We start from the raw sequence: 21,033 nt of genomic DNA on the forward strand, positions 1-21,033 counted from the left end.
ATTTTTCAGTTATATCTCATGTTTTATTGAAATGAATAATAAATATTGTCAGCAAGCAACATCTTCTGGCACTACATTGGATTAAAAAGAGATTTCCTCGGATGTTTTAAATATAATGGGGAAGAAAAACTAATAAAGAAGCATTTGGACCTCTTCCAAACATTTTGGAAACATCAAACCGTACACATGGATTTCAAATGTGCTTTCACGGGGATATTTTCACAAATAAGGCCAGTGAAAATATTTGTGATCATTCAAGGTGATTCCATTGAAAGAAAAAACTTAGAATGCCTTTTTTCTAAATAGAATATTTAAAGTCTAGTAGGAAATTTACCCAGAATCCTAATGTTTCGAGCAAGTCGGGAAGTGATTCACGTCATCTTTTTCCTTCGCCCGTTATCCAGAAAAGCGATAGAACTAAAAATTATTCGTACATAATATCTGTTTTATTTGAGAATACGCTTAATTACCCTCAATAGAGGTGCCTGTTGAAAAGTGGTAATGGAAATAGGTATTTTAGTCACCATGCTCGTTATAATTGTATCGTTTTATGAGGGTATAAGAGTGCTGTGATGTTTTACTGCAGTTTCTAAAGCGTTTGATGCTTCCAATCGCACAAAATAGGGTTCCTTTATGGGTCCGATTCTTTTGCATTTTTCTCTGTTCCACTTAAATACATCTCTAGTAATCGATTGGTGTCAAATTCCAATTTTGCACAAGTGGTGGGTTCTTCAACCATTAAGGACTCAACGCGAAAACCTAGCTTCGATCGAGTATCATTTGTGATCCTCTGTTTGTAAGTAATTCTGACATAGTTGCAACATCTTTGGAAGGCGCTCGGAAACTGAGAACAGTATAAACAAAACTGAAGTATTGCATCAACAAATGCCTACACTAAAGCAGGTTAAAACGTCAAGCATTCTCCTCAGGTTCAAAAATCTCCAGTATAACAGTGGATGGCAAAAACTTAAAGTATGCCAAACCATTCACATATTTTGACTATGTAGTCCACTCACAAGCACTGATAAGTGATGAAACCATCACGTGGTACGCTAATGCATATAATGCCTTTGGTAACTCTGTCATTGTCTGTAGAATGATATGCGTATCGGATAGCAACATTCACATTTATAAAACTGTTGTTGTCTCAACACTTTATGTTTATTTGAAACGTGGACATCTTCAAGTCACAGAAAAACAAATTTTAATCCATAACGGTGTCTTCGAAGATAAAAATGTAAGATTGGTGGTTTCGACACCTTACTACGTAGATGCTTTGAAATCGTCGTAAGAATGAACTTAAAAATTGCTAATATAAACAGTTTTTAAATTGATTAACAGATTAATATATAATGAATAAATCAAGTAACTGATAAACCAATAAATAAAATAGTAATCTTAAGGCAACTAATTGATGACGTCAGTGATATTAACAATAATCAGAACGCAGAATTATTATTTTATGTTAAGTAAATTTGAATGATCAATACTTATTTCAAATAATTTAATGTCACTTTTCATCACGAATCCTCATTTCTTTTATTTTCTAGATTCACTATGATTTAATTTCTGTGTCTAGCCTATAGACATATTTTATTGTCTTGATTGGGGGCCAATTAAGGATGGCATTCATATATTATTTTTTAATTATATAAAATATACATGTATATCGAGCAAAATATTTAAATAGAATTGAGAGACGAGGAAATGTTTTCGTGGTGTTTTCAGAGCAAAGCTAATCTAAGGAGCTTGCTAATCAATTAATTTGTATTATATTGATAGCCCGTAACAGTTATCTTTCTATTTTCTCTATTTCGTTTTTTGTTTACTATTAATATTATTGATTGATGTTTTAATATGTCGTTATTAGATATAGTATTGCATTATTGATAATTTAATGAACTTCTATTTGAATAATATCAAATAGGATGTGTGCAATGCATACTGCATTTATTGGGTGTTATATTGGCGTATGTGTTTGAGTTTGTTTTTGTATATATGTTTAAATAAAGTGTATTCTCAAATGGTTAAACATTTGATATTGTCGTAAGAAATATTTCAAATATTCAATAGAAGATGTAAATGATATCGAATATTTTGCATGCAAAACAATTATGGAAAATCAATTATTCTATTGTATATTTTCATCTTTTCTCTAATTATTCTATAGCTGGCAAATAACTCATTAAAATGATATTTTATATTAAAAACCATGCGTGCAAATAGGAAGAGTAATTACATATAATCTGATATATTTTGTATGTAATTTTCATAACGAAATAATTACAAAAAAAATATACGCCATTTTCCAATGATACATTATGCAATTAACGTTGTATATTACAATTTGAAATAATAAATTTTTAATTTGTCGCTGTGTATTTATCTTTATTCTACCGGAAATCAAAGCATTGTTTTTTTATTAATTCCGGTGACAATTGAAGAATTTATTAACCATCTAATTGCACCTAATCTTCTCGTTTGACGATTATTCATAATAGCACCATTTCCACGCAGAAAATGTATCGCCGGACAACACATGCATTGAAACTAAACTAAGTTACGTTAAACAATAGATACTTACTTTCTGTTACAAAATACAATTACAAATATATTTTAAATGTTCGATTTTTCGTTATTTATAAACACATAAATGTAATTTAGTGAATTTTATATTCTTTAATATTATTTTAAATAAGTAAATGATAATATACATTCATGTTGTAGGTACAAATATGTTTATATTTTGTACGCATGTTATTAACTTCTAAACTAATTTCACGGATTCGTAAAAATATAAATGCTATGCACATTGGCCTTATCCGGTTACAGGCTTTCGAAAATACTTTTTAGGTTTCAGTGAAAAAACTCTGTTATATGATGTTTAAATAATACACCTGGACTTTTGTTGCTTGAGCGACACGTGTTGTTTGTTCGACAATCAGACAGAAACGTACGCTTTCATTGCGTCCCTCGATAACATTGATCCCACTTTTAATTTTACGTTCGCTAATGAAGCCTATTGTTCTCTTCGATTCCTGGATGTACACATTTCTAAGGTCTCCCGGGATTTTCATTTCACTTTAATTAATCGCAAACCAGTATTTACTTTGTACTCTATTTTCATACAAAACAATATTCGATTGAATTAAATCACTTATCCAACAATCGTAATACGCTGTTTAAACAAAACTTGAGATGTTAAATAAATTTGGATAGGAATATTCCTTTACAACAATGGCTAACCTCTAGACATTGTTGAATATATAAAGAAAATGTTTAACACTTATATAAAATGTTTAGAAATATGCAGTTTACATATGTTCTATTTTCTCTCGCCTACATTAATGTTTTTCGGATTAACCTATGCATAATATAAAAACAGATCCAAACTGTATAAATATTGAGGAATATTGTATTTGTAGCACGCCATCTTCTCATTAACTACTACGGCTCGTTCCTCTGTATAATCTGTTTCGTTTTCATTGCATATGTATTGTTTAAATCAATATCCCTGTCTGTGGTTTCATTAAAGACCTTTTCGGGTTACGACATTCTTGAATTCATAATGGATATACTGACAATGACGGCGACAAGGAACTCTAATTAACGAAAGTCATACTCAAAACAAGGACGAAGAACTTTTATTCAAAAATGACCACCACCAACAACCAAAAAAACTTTTCAACAAAGAAAGAGAAGGATAAAATTATACCAATATTCTTCCACATGAGATACCAGAGAACGGAATAGCATTCTCTGCGAACAAGACACACTTTCTACTAGGACTATGAGAATTGTGATTAAAAAATGGAATATTCATTTGCCAGACACCGAGGAAAAATGTTCTCAAAACTGTACATGAATATAATATTATTACAAACTAGCCGGACTTGTAACCGGCGTTACTTGATGGAATCTTGTCCCTTCGTTGTTGGTGGTGGTCACTGCCGTCCCTGAACAATTGCGGGCACTGGCAGTCATGGCCGAAATGAAAGAATTTGGCTTTGACTGGCGATTACTGATTGTTTGGGGCGATAACGTGCACATACTGTTTGCCTAAAAAAAAAAACAATTAAGAGAATGCGTAAATTAATAAAGGTATGAAACATGGTCTATTAAAATAACAATGGGAAGTAAAAACAGGAGTTTAAGAGGTTAGGGATCTCACGTAACTGTTAGAATTATGGAAATCAGTGGTAGCAGTCCTGGCTGTTGCCGTTTGCTGTTCAAGTCTTCTTTGTTTCAACTCTCCCACCAATGTTTTGTCTTCGAAGCGACAGAGGGAAAGAGAGAGAGAAAGAGAGAAGGAGAGAGAGAAATTTGGGAAGAATATATACAGCGAGAGAATCCAGTAGATCGCGCAGTTTTAAATAAATTAAATGTAAAACAATGTTTGAAAAAGGAATAATTAATTATTAAAACGAATGTACAAAGCCAATGAACAATTTAATTATGGGACAAAAGTAGGTATAATTGCGACGCCATGTTTTACTGTTATATTGGCGTCCATTTTGCGTGATAATATCGCTAATCCGGAATATAGAAATGGATAGAGCTCATCCAATCAGAAAAAGGCGGGATTAGTATGGGGAGACTATTATTTTCGTAATGGAAAAGGGAAATATTATGTTATGTCAATGAGTTATGATCCAGTTATGAAGGGTAAAACCCATATCTGCCCCAAGTGCAGAATACTTGGAGGTGATGACTGGGAGCGGTAGGATAACTTGTTATTTAGAGAGAAAAATAGGAACCCCTTCCTCTAAACATATTTGCGATAGTTATGATGCAGCTTCTAAGATAAAATGTACGATTTTATAATAACGACTAAATATTCAAATGGCGTTCTAAGTTAGAGTACATAGTGTCTTAACACCTAGACATAATAAATTTGTATGTGACATGTGTTGTTGAAAACCTAGAGTACTTTGATCGGGAAGTGATTTTCTGCAATCAACATATTATATAAGAGAGGAAGAGAATAGAACATCAAGCTTTTTTCACTCAAATATTTTTTCCTCTCGGATAAAAATGTACACTGTGTTCAAAGAATTTTAGGAATATCACAATGGTTAATTTCGAGTACGTTAATTTTACTATCGAAAAAGTCTAAAAGATTAATGATTTTAAGAAATTGTCATGTTTATATAAGCATAACAACGGCACATACAGTTAGCGGAAGATGGAAGTAAAACATTTCAACCAGCAACAGGAATCATAAAAAACAACAAAGCTTACAGAAGCAAAAAGCTTATACAGATAACACAATATATCTATATCCATATCTATACACACACATACACACAAATATGCATCAAACAGGCGGTTTGAGCACTGTAAAAGTGGTGGCGGATGTCTATTTATATAGACATTTCGACGAGTTATTTACGGGCATCGCTTCTGTGGTCGAGTGGGAGAACTGGCGACTGTCACCACGACGGTTCTAGGTTCAATCCTTGGCTTGGGAGAGATGCTAGTCTAGCGGCACTGATGAGTTGTGATACAACGAAACAGGACTGTATGTCGATGACTAATATATACATGATTAGTTTTTTTTTTGTTAAAGAAATGCAGCAGAGTACTAAATTAAAAGCAAAATCAGAAATATGAGAGCGTATTTATATTTTGTGTATAGAAAGTTGTAAGATGAGACAAGTCATTGGTACCACCGGTTTCAAGCCCGATAATTAGGGCCGTTTAAGATATCCTTAGCAAACTCTCTTCAGCCAATATTCGTATATTTTTAACCGGAAGTATGAAATATATATACCTCACGAGTTCACGTTTAACTCTCGATTTGTTAAATTCTCCCTCCGTATTTTTATCGGATAGTGATGATTTCATTAACTTTAAAATTTGAATTATTTAAATTTAAAATCAAATTTCGATTGAAAATTTATTTTATATATAACTATCGATTTTACCCTTTTATAAACAACAGTAAATAAGTAAATTCTTTTTATATTAATATAAAAAATATGCGGTCTCGTTTATGAACATAATGAACGCTTTAAAATAAGTGAAACCACTAAGAACTTAGCCAGTTAGGTAGAAAACGGACAATTAGAAAATCGATGTTATTTAAAAAAAAAAAAACATTACATAAGTAAAATATTATTAAAAATATTATGGGGGCTATAGTCTATTAAAAAAACAATATCTCCTTCAAGAATGATCATAAAATGTGTTTACAATCGATATTTATTCAATAAGGCACCAGTTTTCCTACCTAGCGAAAGGGGACGAGTTTTCCGGGGTTGAGTTTTCCGGGGTCAAGTTTTCCGGGTAGAGTTTTCCGGAGATGAGTTTTCCGGAGAGGAGTTTCCCCGGGACGAGTTTTCCGGGCACCGTCCGGTATATCACATCTTAGGGGTCTTGATAATCGCTAAAAAATAGAAAATTAAAGAAATTACTGAGGGAGATTTGGTTTTAAAAAGAAAATAAACTTTAATATTTTTTTTAATATAATTTTGAGAGAGGGGGGTAAAAACTATATCTCCCTCCGAAAAACAACCAACAAAAAAAATGAAATTAAAAAGATTCTTAATAAACGATAGGGGTGTGTTAAATAAAATTGATTAATAAATGTATTTAGTGATTCCTTTTTCTCTTAATGATTGATTTTAGAATTTTGAAGTAAAAATTTAAAAAAATTAAAATGAGTTAACGAGAGATTGTTAGCACATGGCATCTCTTGCGCCAAAAATATTTCTCTTTTAATTTATTAGTTAATTTTTTCAAAATTTGACAGGACGACAATAAATGTTGATAATTGATAAAATTATGATTTTAAATAACGCATGAGTGCATTTGGTATAAGAGAAAACAAAAATATAACAACAAAAAAAACTATCATCATTAAAAAACCAAAACAAAAAAGTAACGAAGAATCGAATCGCTCCCTGTTTTTTTCAATTTTTTGGTTTTATTTTTTATTATTATTTTTATGACTCCAAAAAACATCGTTAAAATAAGAACAAAAAAAATTGTAATTAACTTTGTATGAACATAATAATGCCTTAAAATAAGTGAAACCACTAAGAACTTAGCCAGTTAGGTAGAAAACGGACAGTTAGAAAATCGACTTTATTAAAAAAAAAAAACATTTAACAAGTAAAAATATTTTAAAAAAATATTATGGGGGGGGGCTATAGTCTATTAAAAAAAACACAATATATCCTTCAAGAACGATCATAAAATGTGTTTTCAATCGATATTTATTCAATAAGGAACCAGTTTTCCTACCTAGCGAAAGGGGACGAGTTTTCCGGGGTCGAATTTTCCGGAGACGAGTTTTCCCGAGACCAGTTTTCCCGAGACGAGTTTTCCCGGGACGAGTTTTCCGGGCAACGTAAGTTCTACCACAAAAGTACTGCGTGGGAGCCAACTCACAATCAGGTGTAATATTCTGTTAAAGGCAACACAATGGGGTATTCAAATATCCCCACTGAACCATATGTAAAATGGTGAATACCGAGGAAAAAAGAAAGTCCTGTGAATATATGCAGAGAAAAAATGGTCTAAATAAGTTGCACACCATATGCATATACTACGTGATTACTACAGCTATATAGCTAAACCTTTTTAAACTGATATTGATTGATATACGACAGATGAGAAAAAAGTAGCAACCAGAGTTAACGTTTGTGTCATCAATGATGTCGGATTGAACAAGACTTTGTAAGCAAATTTAACTGAAGATTTCGTAAAACATGTAAATAAACTGGAATTTTATGAAAAAATGCAAAACATACAAGCATTTGCAATCCAATGATTTTTTAATCTTAGGAATATATTTCGACTGATGCCTCTGAAATATGGGGTTAATGGCTTGCATGCGATAAGATGCAAGCCAAACAAATTTAAAAGAAAACTGAAAAAAAAAATTATATAAAAAGCCAAGTACGTCCAAGGATAGAATACTGCTGCCATATCTGGGCAGGAGCTGCTAAAAAAAGCCTATCCTGCCTTGACATAGTACAAAATAGACTTCGTGGCTTTTTCTCTACCCTGCAACCTCTCTCCCACAGAAGAGAGTTTGCGAGCATATCCTTGTTTTATCGTTATTTCCATGACAGGTGCTCGTCTGAACTCCAATCTCTGGTCCCCCCTCGCCAATATTTCACGAAAAACACCCGTCTAGCCGAATCCACTGTGAAAAATTACCCCCACTCTTTATCTGTGCCTAAATCAAAACGTGGATTCCATGAACAAAGCTTCTTTCTTAGAACTGCATGCCTGTGGAACTCTGTTCCGTCTGCCTGCTTCCCACCGGACTACAACTTGGATGTCTTCAAGTCCAACGTAAACAAATTCCTAATGAACCGCCTCCTTAAGTAAACATTTCATCAAATCTCCAGACTAACGTAATGTACTTGCAATAACCCTTATCCCTGAGTGGCTTCCGGGCCTTGATAAGTGGTGATCACGGTGTAAAAAGAAAAAAAAGTCAGAAAATATTTTAGATTTTAGTAATAAATACTTTATTATAAGATACTTGTTTCTCCCTATTCCTTCACAGTATATCAAATATCCTACAAATTAACCGGCATTAAAAACAACTCGGACGAAATGGAGACTTTTACTTTAATTCTTGCAACTTTAAGTTAAATCTCAGAAATGTTATGAGAATCTAATATGTTGCACTATAAATTGCGATATGTCCCTACCCGATTACAAAATATGTACATATGAATAAATACTGAATTATTACATATGTGATTATGATGTGCTTTTTTTTTCTTCGTGGTCTGTGATTATATTTTGTTTCTGGCATATCTTATTTTCTTAGCAAAAAAAATGCTAGATATTTTCTAGAAAACAGAAAACACATTATGTGAATCCGTGATAAAATTTATTTTTCTAACGAAACTAAATTTGAGACTTTCACTATGTTTTTTTTATTCATTTTTGTACATGCATTTCTTTGAAAAACTTACGAAGCAGATACAGACACTGTCTCAAGCAGATATCCTTTCACGACAAATACGATTAAAGGAAAGATATTTCCTGCAGTTGTAAAATACATTAAAAGAGTTGTAAAACACATTATGGGATAGTCTTGTTTACAATATGGCTTTAAAGTAGCGGAAAAATTTAATAGACATGCATTTTTATCTCAAATCTCAAAGGTCTCTCTCCAGGGGTTTCTCAAAAGAGTTTGGCATAAAGTACTTTTCCCTACTAGAAAGCCCTGACTAAATATTCAAAATCAAATCATGTCTTCTTAGTATGGCTTACCAACAACGACTTCTAAAAATGATATTACGACGAACAATAGCGCGAAACAGGATATTCCACCAAACTAGATGAATTCTCGTCTTGGTATCGAATAAGATCAAGATACTACAAGAAAACTATCGTAAGATTTCTTGTATGTGCCTTTCACTTAGGAATGAATGTAATATGTCTACACACACCCACACACCCACACTCACACACCACACACACACACGCACACACACACACGCACACACACATATATATATATATATATATATATATATATATATATATATATATATAGATAAGTTTCGTGGTTCAATTTTACATTCTGAAAAAAAACAACATATGGAGACATATATTCAATTTAAGAATTTATTGCTTGACAAAGGAATATATAGAAAGGGTTATTTTAATTTCCTTAATCCATGGATTTTCACCAATGGCTTATATCATCAGAGGAAATGAAATGGAGTTAGCAAAATATTCAGCTGCGAATGGACACTATTTTGCTTTTCAGCACAATTATTGAAAATAGTTTTTTGAGTGGCTGGGGATCATTATATGGAGAGAATTATACAGAAAGAGAAGTTGATACAACCTGGGTAGTCCATTATCGGAAGGAGTCCAATGTCATTCGAGGTTATAAATCCGGGTGAGCAGAAAATCGGCCCATGGGAGAAAGTGATATTCCCATATAGCGAAAGCGTACTGCTTCTTATTGATGTTTCGAAAAGTATACCGGGCTGTCTTATTCGTTGTTGCGTTGATTGTGTGTTATGTGGTCCAAATGCTTTCTCGGTGTTGACAAAGTATATCCGAAATTGGGTGGATATACCATTCTATGTTGAACCTATATATATAGGAAATTTTGTCTAGCAGAGTTCCTAGATCGCTTCTGTATCGGAATGTCGTCGATAAGTATCGATAATCGATAATTGAAATAATCCGATGACAGTAAGAACAGGCGATTTTGGCCAAAGTTAACATCTTACACAGACTAATATCACAAGTACATTTGAGAAGTTTTATTACTACACAAGCCGAAAAACTCGACAAATATAATAAACAGTCAGTTATTTGATGTGACAGGGGTGCGTTCGAAATAAATATCTCTGTTTAAATTAAAATTGCAGCACGATATATTATTTTTTAATATGCAGTTTAAATTTAAGCCACTATCACCGCACGAAAAATAAATGTTTCTGTTTAGAGCACAAATGAACATGATGCTCCACTTTGGCGTTTAAACTTTAATTAAAGCCATTATACATAATTTTTTAAAAATTTTAGAAAGTTCTCCACAGTGCAATGTCGACTAAAATGTATTTTTTGTGTAAGAAACACGGTACTTATGTCAATTTGGTACTGCTCTGAAATAATAACGTTATTCTTTCGAAAGCCATTCTTAACATGGGAAAGGGGAGGGTATCGTTTAAAAGTAATTTCGGGGACATTTGTGCAGTACGCAGACGGCAGCTGTTGTTAGGAGTCGATACGTTCCATTTCTTCTTGGTCAAATGAGGCAAATAAGTAACAAACAATATTTTTTTTCTGAACAGAAAAATATTATAAACCAAAACACTTATTGCATAAAAATGTATCAATATATAATTGTAAAAACATTTATTTAAAAGTCTGCGTAAGAAAATACAATTTTAATAAAACAATTTTGTAATAAAAATAACATTAGATTTTTATTAAGTAAAATAGCTTCTATTTTTTCCGAACAAATAAATAATTTAAATGAGACATTTTTTTCAATTAAAGCGACTTTGAAGGGTCAACATAAAAGTAATAATTTTAATGTTTTTTGACAGAAACGCGCCTCATGGCGACAATTTAGTGAAACGCAACGCGAATAGATGGCCACTGTGCGCATATTGCAGAAGTGCCTTTTATTGTCCCGTGAACAGAAAAAGTGTTAAAACTAAATTACTTTTTTCGGTACGTTACGAGGAAGGTGGATCCTGCATAAGCGGTGTTTTTATTTAATAATGGCTCCCTCCGTTTTCTTTCACTTTCTTCGTATGTATCTCATAGACTTTATTTATTTAGGGCGTGTATTTATTTTATTTTTAAAATTGTTTTCTTTGTGCGAATTTGATTTATACTTTTATTTCGTGCTTGTTTTTATTTTATTTTTATTTCATTTCATTTTTTTATTTTCTTCACTAAATATTATTTTTTGTTAAATTATTTCCATATATATTCAAATAATGTTTTTGCCCCTTCTCTCCCATTTTTTTTTTGCCTCAAATAATATCTTCAAAACGTTTTCGTGATTAAATAAACCAAAGAAAATCTTTTGCGCATTCGCTTTGGGGGAGCAATCATTAAGTAAGAACACTATTCATGCAGAGTCCAGGTTCCCCGTGAAGTACCAATTTTTCTAAATAAAATATGTTTTATTATTTGATAATACAAAAAGTGTTTTCTTTTTGTTTGTTTGTATCTTAATAACATAAGAAATGTTAAAAACTGACTTTTTTGTTATTAATATATGGTTTCGTTTTTCATATCTTCCGTTCAGTTTCGTTACATAATCAACCGTATCCACTTCCGGTAGCTTAACTTTTTTCGAGCAGTGATCTTAGACATTAAAATATAAAATATAAAAAAAATATACAAATTTATTTTCTTTTCAATGGGGTGGAGGCTCGTGTTAAACTATATCTACCTCAGTATTTCCTTAATTTTCTATTTTGGAGCGATTATCGAGACTTCCAACACGTGATCTTCTTATGTCGGACATTTTTATTCATAAGTAGCACTTTACATTACTTTTTTAAACTAAATAAACTCTTTAAAATAAGTTTAAACACCAAAAACTTTCAAAGCTAGGTAGAAAACAAAAACTTAGAAAAATTAATTATGTTTTTTTTAAATAACAGTAAACAAGTAAAAATATTTTTTTTTTTAATATTATGTGATGTGTATTCTCTTTTAAAGACAATATTTTCTTCAAGAACGGTCATAAAATGTGTTTTTAATCGATATTTATTCTATAAGGGGACAGTTTTCCTACCTAGCAAAAGGGGACGAGTTTTCCAGGGTCGAGTTTTCCGGGTACGAGATTTCTGGAGAGGAGTTTCCCGGAGACGAGATTTCTGGAGAGGAGTTTTCAGGGGACGAGTTTTCTGGTGACGAATTTTCTAAATTCGAATAAAACAAAACATATAAAAATAATCTAGTAATATTTCCTGCTAAAATGTTACCAAAAATACGTCGACACACACACACTGTATGAACTTTAAAGACAGAGTTCATTTTGCGTTTTTAAAACTTTGACAAAACAACAGAAATATTCTAATGTTAAGCTACACTTGTTTTCCCTGAGGTTTTCCCGTTTCAGCTCTTTGTTCTTCGTTGAGTTTTTTTCTCAGAACTTATAAGCCCAATGGTAGAAAAGTTATGTTGGGTTTACACAGCAATAAACTCCTTACTTTTAAAGAAAATGAGAATATCCTCATTTATTTTTCAAACATTCGCATTTCCTCTGAAAGTGTCTATTTCATATTAATTGCCTTATTTTTACTCAATTTGTATTCTTTCTTTTCATCCAAGTCATTGCGCTTCTTCCTGGTTCCTATTATGTTTTGTTATCGCTATACAGCGTTTGGGCGTAAATCTACGCGACTTCTGTCCTCGTTTTTCTAACTAAAAATACTACTGTTTCGTGTTCTTCAACATCAATGTCAATAAACGAAGCTGTCACATTCAGATACTATTAGCAGCTATACCCCGCAGCGTTCGCGCTAAATTTGTGATCATAACTAAAAATAATTAGGTTTATTTTTTTTTTAATTCAATAAGCAATTTTTAAGCCAAACAACGTCTATCATTTCATTTCTTTGCTGTCTACAATTTCATTTGACAGGCGAAAATTTGGCAAGTAAGCAAGACGAAGCTTCAGTTCACCTTGACTGGACATACTGGGGCAATATTTGCTGGCGACCTATCTGAATGCGACAAGGTAGCGATCACTGGTTCAACTGATAAGGTGGGTTTTAATATTACTGAACTTTTACAATGTTTACGTTTTCATTCGATAATCTCGCTTCCAAAAGAGAAAGAAACATAGAATCTATGAATGTAACGGAAAAGATGAATTTCAAACGTATTGAAAGCAGTCTTGAATCAAGAATAATGATGATTCGAGTTAGGCTTGTGTGTATGTTTTTGACAGGTCGCACATTGTACATGAAAACAATTTTCCAAGAATGCGACAATCCTTTTAATTTAGATCATAAATTTTTGAAGTACCAAAGTTACGACTATTTGTTTGTGTAACTTAAAACTAAATGTTATGGCAAATTTCTGTAAACCTTAGTCTGTAATATCACGGAAAATCACAATAGAAAATTATAATAGATTTCAAACAACGCGTGCCGATATTGCGTGTGTAGTAAAAGGTTGGGGTGTAGTTGCAGAAATGAGCGTGGTAGAAATTTTATTTGATTTTATTTGGTGTTTCATCCAGTTAATAAGGGTGTACGGGCGATATAGTAATACTTTTTCAATATTTATCCGGTGTTGACTGGGACCGGTAGGAAGAACTTTTGATTTAAAAGGGGAAATACGAAGTACTTTGTCTGACGATCTTAGCAATTGTTATGATGTCGCTCGTAGGAAGAAAGGTAGGATTTCATTATAACGAAAAAATGTGTATGTAACGGTGTTAGAAAGTTCAATCAGATGGGGGTAATATTTTAGATATAATACATTTGTATGTGACATTTGTTATAGCAAGCCTACTGTCATTTGGTTCAGAGGGGAATATCATTTTATTATATAGTTGATAAGAACTTTTAGTTTGTTTATATAGGTTTAGTTGAATATACATGCATATGTGCAAGCGTTTATATTTTGTATATACATGTGTTAAAATTTATTTTTTATTAATATGCGCATTTTAACATTACAATGCAACTTCTAATGAATCATGTAAAAATATTGTACATATGCTGCGCGTAGTTAATTTCATTAATTGGACGTATATTACAAAAAAATTACATTACGTTTATCTATAAAATAAAGAGCGAAATAATAAGTCCGCTTAAATGTGTTAACACGTATGGAATGATTTGTTAATAATGAAAACTTACGAAACCGAACGACAACTTTAGATTCCTTGATTAATCGCGTGTGCGTTAATTCTTTGCTATTAAATGAATGAAAGAATGCATAAATAACCAAACTAAAGATTCTTATGTCCTTAATCTTAAACGTGATCATGAAAATTCCTCCCGCTGAGATATTTTGGCTCTCAGAGAAACGGTATACGCACTCGAATATAGACCATATGGTTCAAGGTTTGAGCTCTAGTACAGTTAAACTATGCTGATGAGCTGAAGAGTAGCGAGACACGAATACGAAGTGCATTGTTTTAATATATATATATATATATATATATATATATACATGATATATATATACATGATATATATATACATGATATATATACATGATATATATATACATGATATATATACATGATATATATATATACATGATATATATATACATGATATATATACATGATATATATATATATATATCATGTAACATTCACTTCACGCTGTTCGCTCACTCTCATTCATTCTTGTAGAATTATAGTTGTTTGAACTTTCAACTTGCGCCTTTATTCTGACTAGTAGTCGCATTGTTTGAAAGAGATGCTACAATAGGATCTATATATGCTCATGTTTGACTTCTATTCAGTGGTCAGAGTTTGTGAGTGAGATCTATTTTAAGGCGTTTTAATGTCGAATGACCCCAATACTATCTAGCAATATCCATATTTATTACACTAGGTTGCACATTCTAATAGTGCAAACAGTTTGGTAAAGTCAAGCTTTTTCTGAAATCTGCGCAAATGTCTGCTGGTAAACTTTCATATCAGCCACTATGCTGGGAAACAGTCTGAATAATTCTGCATTAACAAGCTTCGTTAAACATGGTGTATCAATCTTTTGGGCAATTCTCCAAACGTATATATATATATATATATATATATATATATATATATATATATATATATGTGTGTGTGTGTGTGTGTGTGTGGGTTTGTGTGTATATATATATATATATATATATATACATATTACTTATACTAAAGCATCTACATAATAGAAACAACTGTAATCCATTCGTTAAAGATCAGATGTATTGTGTGTATGCGTGTGTGTGTGCGTGCGTGTGCATGTGTGTATTTCGAAGCTAAATATATTATAGCAGCAAATTCTTTTGTCCATCATCTACCCTTTAAAATAATGATGTCAGTGCAAATTCTAACTTGGTGACGTATTTTCTTGGCAGTTCTAGCGTTGATCCTTAGACTTCGTACACTATAAATTTAACATTTATATTTTTGGTGTAGTGTACATTGATGAAACTCCAATATCTCTCGATTCATAAAAGTTTTTTTTTTTACTTTATTATTAAAGAAACTTTTTTGGTCAGATTTCTCATCATTCTGATTCAAGTCAAATAAGCAAATAATCAAATGCCTGATTTCCGGGTTGAAAATGTAATTCAATAAAACATTTATTAGAAAATTCTATCTAAACATGGTGATATTGTCTTACAAAGTTTTAATTATAGTTTTTTTTTTAATGATGACGTACATTTTTATATGTAATAAATAAATACCACACTTATGTTTACTTAGAGCGCATACATTTTGAATAGAATATTACCTCCTTCCTCTCATATTCAAGAGATCCCATCATTAATGAGACTGCGTTTGAAGATTAAGTAAGACATTTTACTTTTAATTACTAAAGTAAACCGTTGTGGAGAGGCCCACTAATTAACATAGGCGGGTGAGTGAGACATATAAAGGTATCAATCCCCAATACCGGGAGAGTCCGCCAACGACCGTCAAATAGGCAAGACGCCTATGCTCCCTCCAGTAAGACATGCAACACGTCACCTGCCCGAATATCTCCAACTGGAGTATATATGAAGACATGTAAATATGTATATAACTTTTCTTCCTAATATATTATTGTATACCTTTACTTCCGTGTTCTTGTTAATTAATTCTGCAGACACAACATAAACCTTTCCCATATGTTGTAGACCAAAACATGGACACTTTATTGTTTTTAAATTTAAACAAAATGCATTATTCCATTCTTAATTTAACAGGGAAATGCAATTTCGCATTACTTTTACTTCATTTCTTATGGCACTCATATTACATAAGTTTATAGCAGCAGGCATAAATTCTAAGGTTCGTTTTCCGCCTCTAAGTTCTAACCCAATCTATATTGATTAAACAGTAGATTTATGTATGTGTGTGCTTGCGTATAAATATTTTACAGATACACTTTTAAACAACTGGTCACATTACCCCGAAATTTACAGGAAATAATAATCATATACTGCAGATTGTTTATAACAAGTATTTTTTATGACTAAATAACGTGTTCAGAAATATATCTGCAGGTTGAAATGCAAACTGTTCCGAAAAACCTGTCCACATATTTCTATAACTTTTGCGCATGTGCAAATTAAACGACCTTTTTAGTGTTTTAATATTAAATCTTCCTAAATTTTTTACTGGATTTTTTTGTCTTTAAGTCGTGCCATTTCAGTCGTTGTGCATCTATCGTTTGGTCCCACAATTGAAACGTTCCATCCAATCCGTTCCGAAAGGTTTTCGGCCGTCCTATGCACATAAACTTTCACCATTTTGGTAGTGTCATTTAACATCACAGGGAGTGTTAGTTTTCCCTCAAATTTTACTTTATCCCCTGTGACTGCTCAAGCTGAATTCTTCGTCTTACGCATGGTTGTTTTTTTAACCGTTTCCATATCTATAAGTTAATAATGGACAGGTCTAAGTCAGAGTCCAACTGTTACATCACTATCTTATTGAAGATGTTGACAGTGACGTATATCCACTGGTTACTCTCGACTTTCCTGTCGAATCTTGTTTGTCGAACCCTGTGGTTTTTGTTCCTTTTGCAACGCGTCGCTTTGTGGCCTTTTCTGACACACTCATAGCATATTTTGTTTTTGTAAAAACATCCGCCGGATCAATGTTGTCCGCTGCAATGGTTGCATGGTCTTTTGGGCGAATTCGGTTTGGAGATTTGATTGCTTTTTTCTCTTTTGTTTGTTTTTACCCATGAGAATAATCCTTCGGTCTAAAACTAGTCTTTCCTACGTATTGCACGACTGATTCCCTGGTGTTTCCTGAGTGATTCTTTACACTAACTACACGTGGGCAACCCTCGGTCAACTTCTGGAGAGTGAGACTTTCTTAATTCCCGAGTCTAGAAAGGACACGTTGTATTATCTCTGCTGAGACAAGGCCTTGTGCAAAAACCAAGCTATTGAAATCACCTTCTGGTGATTCAGCTAGACGAAAATTGTCATAGTGCTTATTAACAATCGGCTCGAAGGTGAGAAAGTCTTCGTCGTCGCGTTTGGCTAGGTTGAAAAATTTCCAAAACTTACGAAAAAGCGTGTCGTCCAACCTGAAGAGTTCAGATAAGAGCTTAAGAACTTCGGAGAATTCCGGTTAGCTCGTATTCCATGGTAAAATATTGTCAACGAATTATTGTGTGTGTGATGTTTATCTTCCGACTTTTCTGTCATTTCTCCACTTTTTTCAGTCAAAACCTCGCATATCCTATAATAAAAAAGCATCAGACGCAATATCCTGCTTGGGTAGGTAGTTGAATGTATTGATGGAATTCCATATTGTATGTTGAGAAAATAAGGTGCTGTCCTTACTGTGTTCCGTTTTATTCAACAATTTTAAAAATAATTCCTCGTGCCTCGAAATAGTAATTTCTCGTCTTGTTTCTTCTGTTGCAGACGCAAGTACTCCCCCAACCCCTATTGTGACTGTATTTGTTGTTGAATTTTGTCTTCCAAAATGTTCTTCAACTTTTGCTGGTGATTTATCTGACCTTTTTTATATTGGCATCACCATATATCAAGGTCAAAAGGCCATTCAAGGATAAGCGTTAAACAGTGTACAGTAAACAAGTGGACAATATAGTACTCGTTAGTAATGGAAATTCGGTAAATTTGTTAAATTATACGGAACGGCTCATCAAAAACTTGTTTACGTTAGACTTGAAGGCAACGATACTGTAGTCAGCTGAAAAGCAGGAAAACGGTAGACAGTTCCATAGGTGTGCAGTTCTAAGAAAGAAGCTTTGTTAATGGAATCTTCGTTTACGTTTAGGAAGAGATAAAGAGTGGGGAAGAGTATTGATAGTGCTTACTGCTTGTGAAAGTTTGGCGAGAGGGAACAATAGATTGGAGCTCAGTCGAGCACTTGCCATGAAAATAAGGATAAAGCAGAGACAAAGGCGCAACATCTCTTCTGTGAGATAGAGGTTGCAGAGAAAAAAGGCTACGAAGTCAATTCTGAACTCTATCAAGGCAGGATCAGTCCTTTCTAGCAGCTCCTGCCCAGATGTTGCAACAGTACTCCATCCTTGGGCGTACCTGGTTCTTATATAGATAGAGAATTGCATCAGCAGTGATATATCTTCTGGATCGATAGAAAGATCCCACCATTTTTCCAGCGACCTTCGCAACGAATTTAATGTATGTGTTCCATTTCAGATCAGGAGTAATGGTCAAGCACAGAAGCTTGGCAAAACATGAGCCCTCCCCAACACGAGATCCATTCATTTCAATTGATGCTAGATGGGAATCAGAGCGTTGATGATGTAAAGATAAAAGCTTGATTTTAGATGCATTAAAAGTAACCAACCACTCCTTTCCCGATTGTACTACGTGCTCAAGATCAGAGGAGAGAGAATCGGTGATAACTTGGTCGTTTGGTAGTGCCATCAGCACAAATGTGTACAAATGATGTAAGGGTGTGATTTGGAGGATCATTAATGTAGATCAGGAAAAGAGTTGGGCCCAGGATGGACCCCTAACGGACTCCAGCATTAATACTGTGAGCTTCTGACTTTTGCCCCTCAACTACTACTCTTATAAACCTATCAGAAAGAAATGATTTAATAATTGAGAAGACATTTCCAGCTATACCATAGCTGGAGATCTTGTGAATTAAACCTTTATGACATACCCTATCAAAGGCCTTTGATATGTCAAGAGCAATTGTCCTAGAAAGGTTGCTTCCGTCGAGAGATTTACTAATCCTATAACTGTAAGCACATCTGCTGTAGATCTAGCAGAACGGAAACCATATTGAGTGTCACTAAGAAGGTTATTTTCGTTGAGATGGTTGATTACTTCTGTATTTAACACAGATTCGAGCAACTTACTCATGACGCACAGGAGACTTATTTGCCTGTACTGCGAGGGGGATGAGCGATCACCTGAATTCTTAAATACAGAGTATACTGATGAGATTTTCCAGGGTGATGGGAAGCTATTCTCCTTAAGACAACGTTTAAACAGTTTTGTAAGTATGGACCCTAGTTCTGGTTAAAGTTTTTTGAGTACTATAATTGGAATACGGTCAGGGCCTGTTGCTTTACTGGAATCAAGGGTTTTAATTAGCTTGGCAACATCACGCACATATATCTCTATACATCATAGCGTGTTTTCTGATACAGGAGGAATTATTGGGAGTTGGCGGCCTTGGTCGCAAGGAGTAGAATTAGCTGCAAGTTTCTTGGCAAAGCGTTATGCTTTGTCTGATTCTGACGAGATTACCTCAGGTCCATTGATGATAGTTGGGATAGGGCATACATTCTGTTCAGGATTTTGTTTACTATTTGCCAAAACTGGTGAGAACAAAGCCGCTGCTCAGCTACTCTGGACTTGACGGACTGAGCACACAGCTCTCTTGCGTTCTTTATTACGTTTTTACAGTAGTTGCTGACAGTTCTGAAAGCGGCTTTACTATCAGTACATCTATTATGTTGGAAGCAATGGAAAAGGTGATTTCTGTGCGCAATGGCGGTAGCTCATTCTGGAGAGAACCACCGCTGGCTATTAGGTTTTGCTGTAACTTTTTCGAGGGTATTAAACGGTCTATACCTACAATTAACCATTCCGTCAGGTCTGATACTATAGACGACACATCCTTTTTAAACATGGAACGCAGAGATAGATCTGATATAAATGTACAGAAGCTATCCCAGTCAGCCATAGAGTATTGATAAACTGTACGATGGAGAGGTACATCTGAGGACTTGATACATTTCATTTTTATCTTAACTGAAAGAACAGAATGGTCGGAAGATCCAAGTGGAGACAGAACGGAAGTTTAACACGGTTCAGGGCAAGTCGTGAAAAGAATTGCGTACTGACCATCAGTATCGGACACAGGGATGGGTTCATGAACAATCTGAGTAAGGTCATAAGCAATGGAGACATAACAGAACCTCCCCCCTCATCATCTATCTTATTTGAGAGAGTTAACCATTCAACGTTGTGAACATTGAAGTCTCCACATACATGAATATTAGCTGAAGGATAAGTAGATAGGACCTGGTCAATTTTCTCATATATACTTTTAAATGTAGTAACTTCCCTATTGTTGGGGCGATTGAGAGCACATAGAAACTGAGTAGTTTGCGCAAGTGCAACCCGGCATATAGGGTAAGTTAGGATCTTCTCTGGAGATATCCCTACCACATAAAAAGCCATCTTTAATATAGGAAGATATGCCATGCCCATGGCAATCTTGGGGGTCAAATTTCTTTTTAAACTTTTAGTAATTACGTAATTATGGCCTTAAAGTCTTCCATATGTGTGTCCTTTTACAGCGGACGACAGTTTTTTTGTCTTTTTTTGCAATTTGACAAAGAAAAATCTTGAGGGCAAACCAATTGTTTTATTAGTGTGTGTAAA

At 33.5% G+C, this 21,033-nt stretch overlaps 1 protein-coding gene across 1 annotated transcript in view; it reads left to right on the top strand.

The window, feature by feature from the left end:
* Positions 1 to 21,033, top strand: part of LOC145286399 (uncharacterized) — a 682,462-nt gene that overhangs the window by 274,330 nt on the left and 387,099 nt on the right. The window contains exon 9 of the mRNA XM_080135324.1: positions 13,106 to 13,228. Within this exon, the coding sequence (XP_079991450.1) occupies positions 13,106 to 13,228 (123 nt within the window). The remainder of the gene's footprint in view (positions 1 to 13,105; positions 13,229 to 21,033) is intronic.

This window comes from Euprymna scolopes, chromosome 10 (genome assembly GCF_053919585.1).
Source record: "Euprymna scolopes isolate OS-2025 chromosome 10, ASM5391958v1, whole genome shotgun sequence".
NCBI lineage: Eukaryota > Metazoa > Mollusca > Cephalopoda > Sepiida > Sepiolidae > Euprymna > Euprymna scolopes.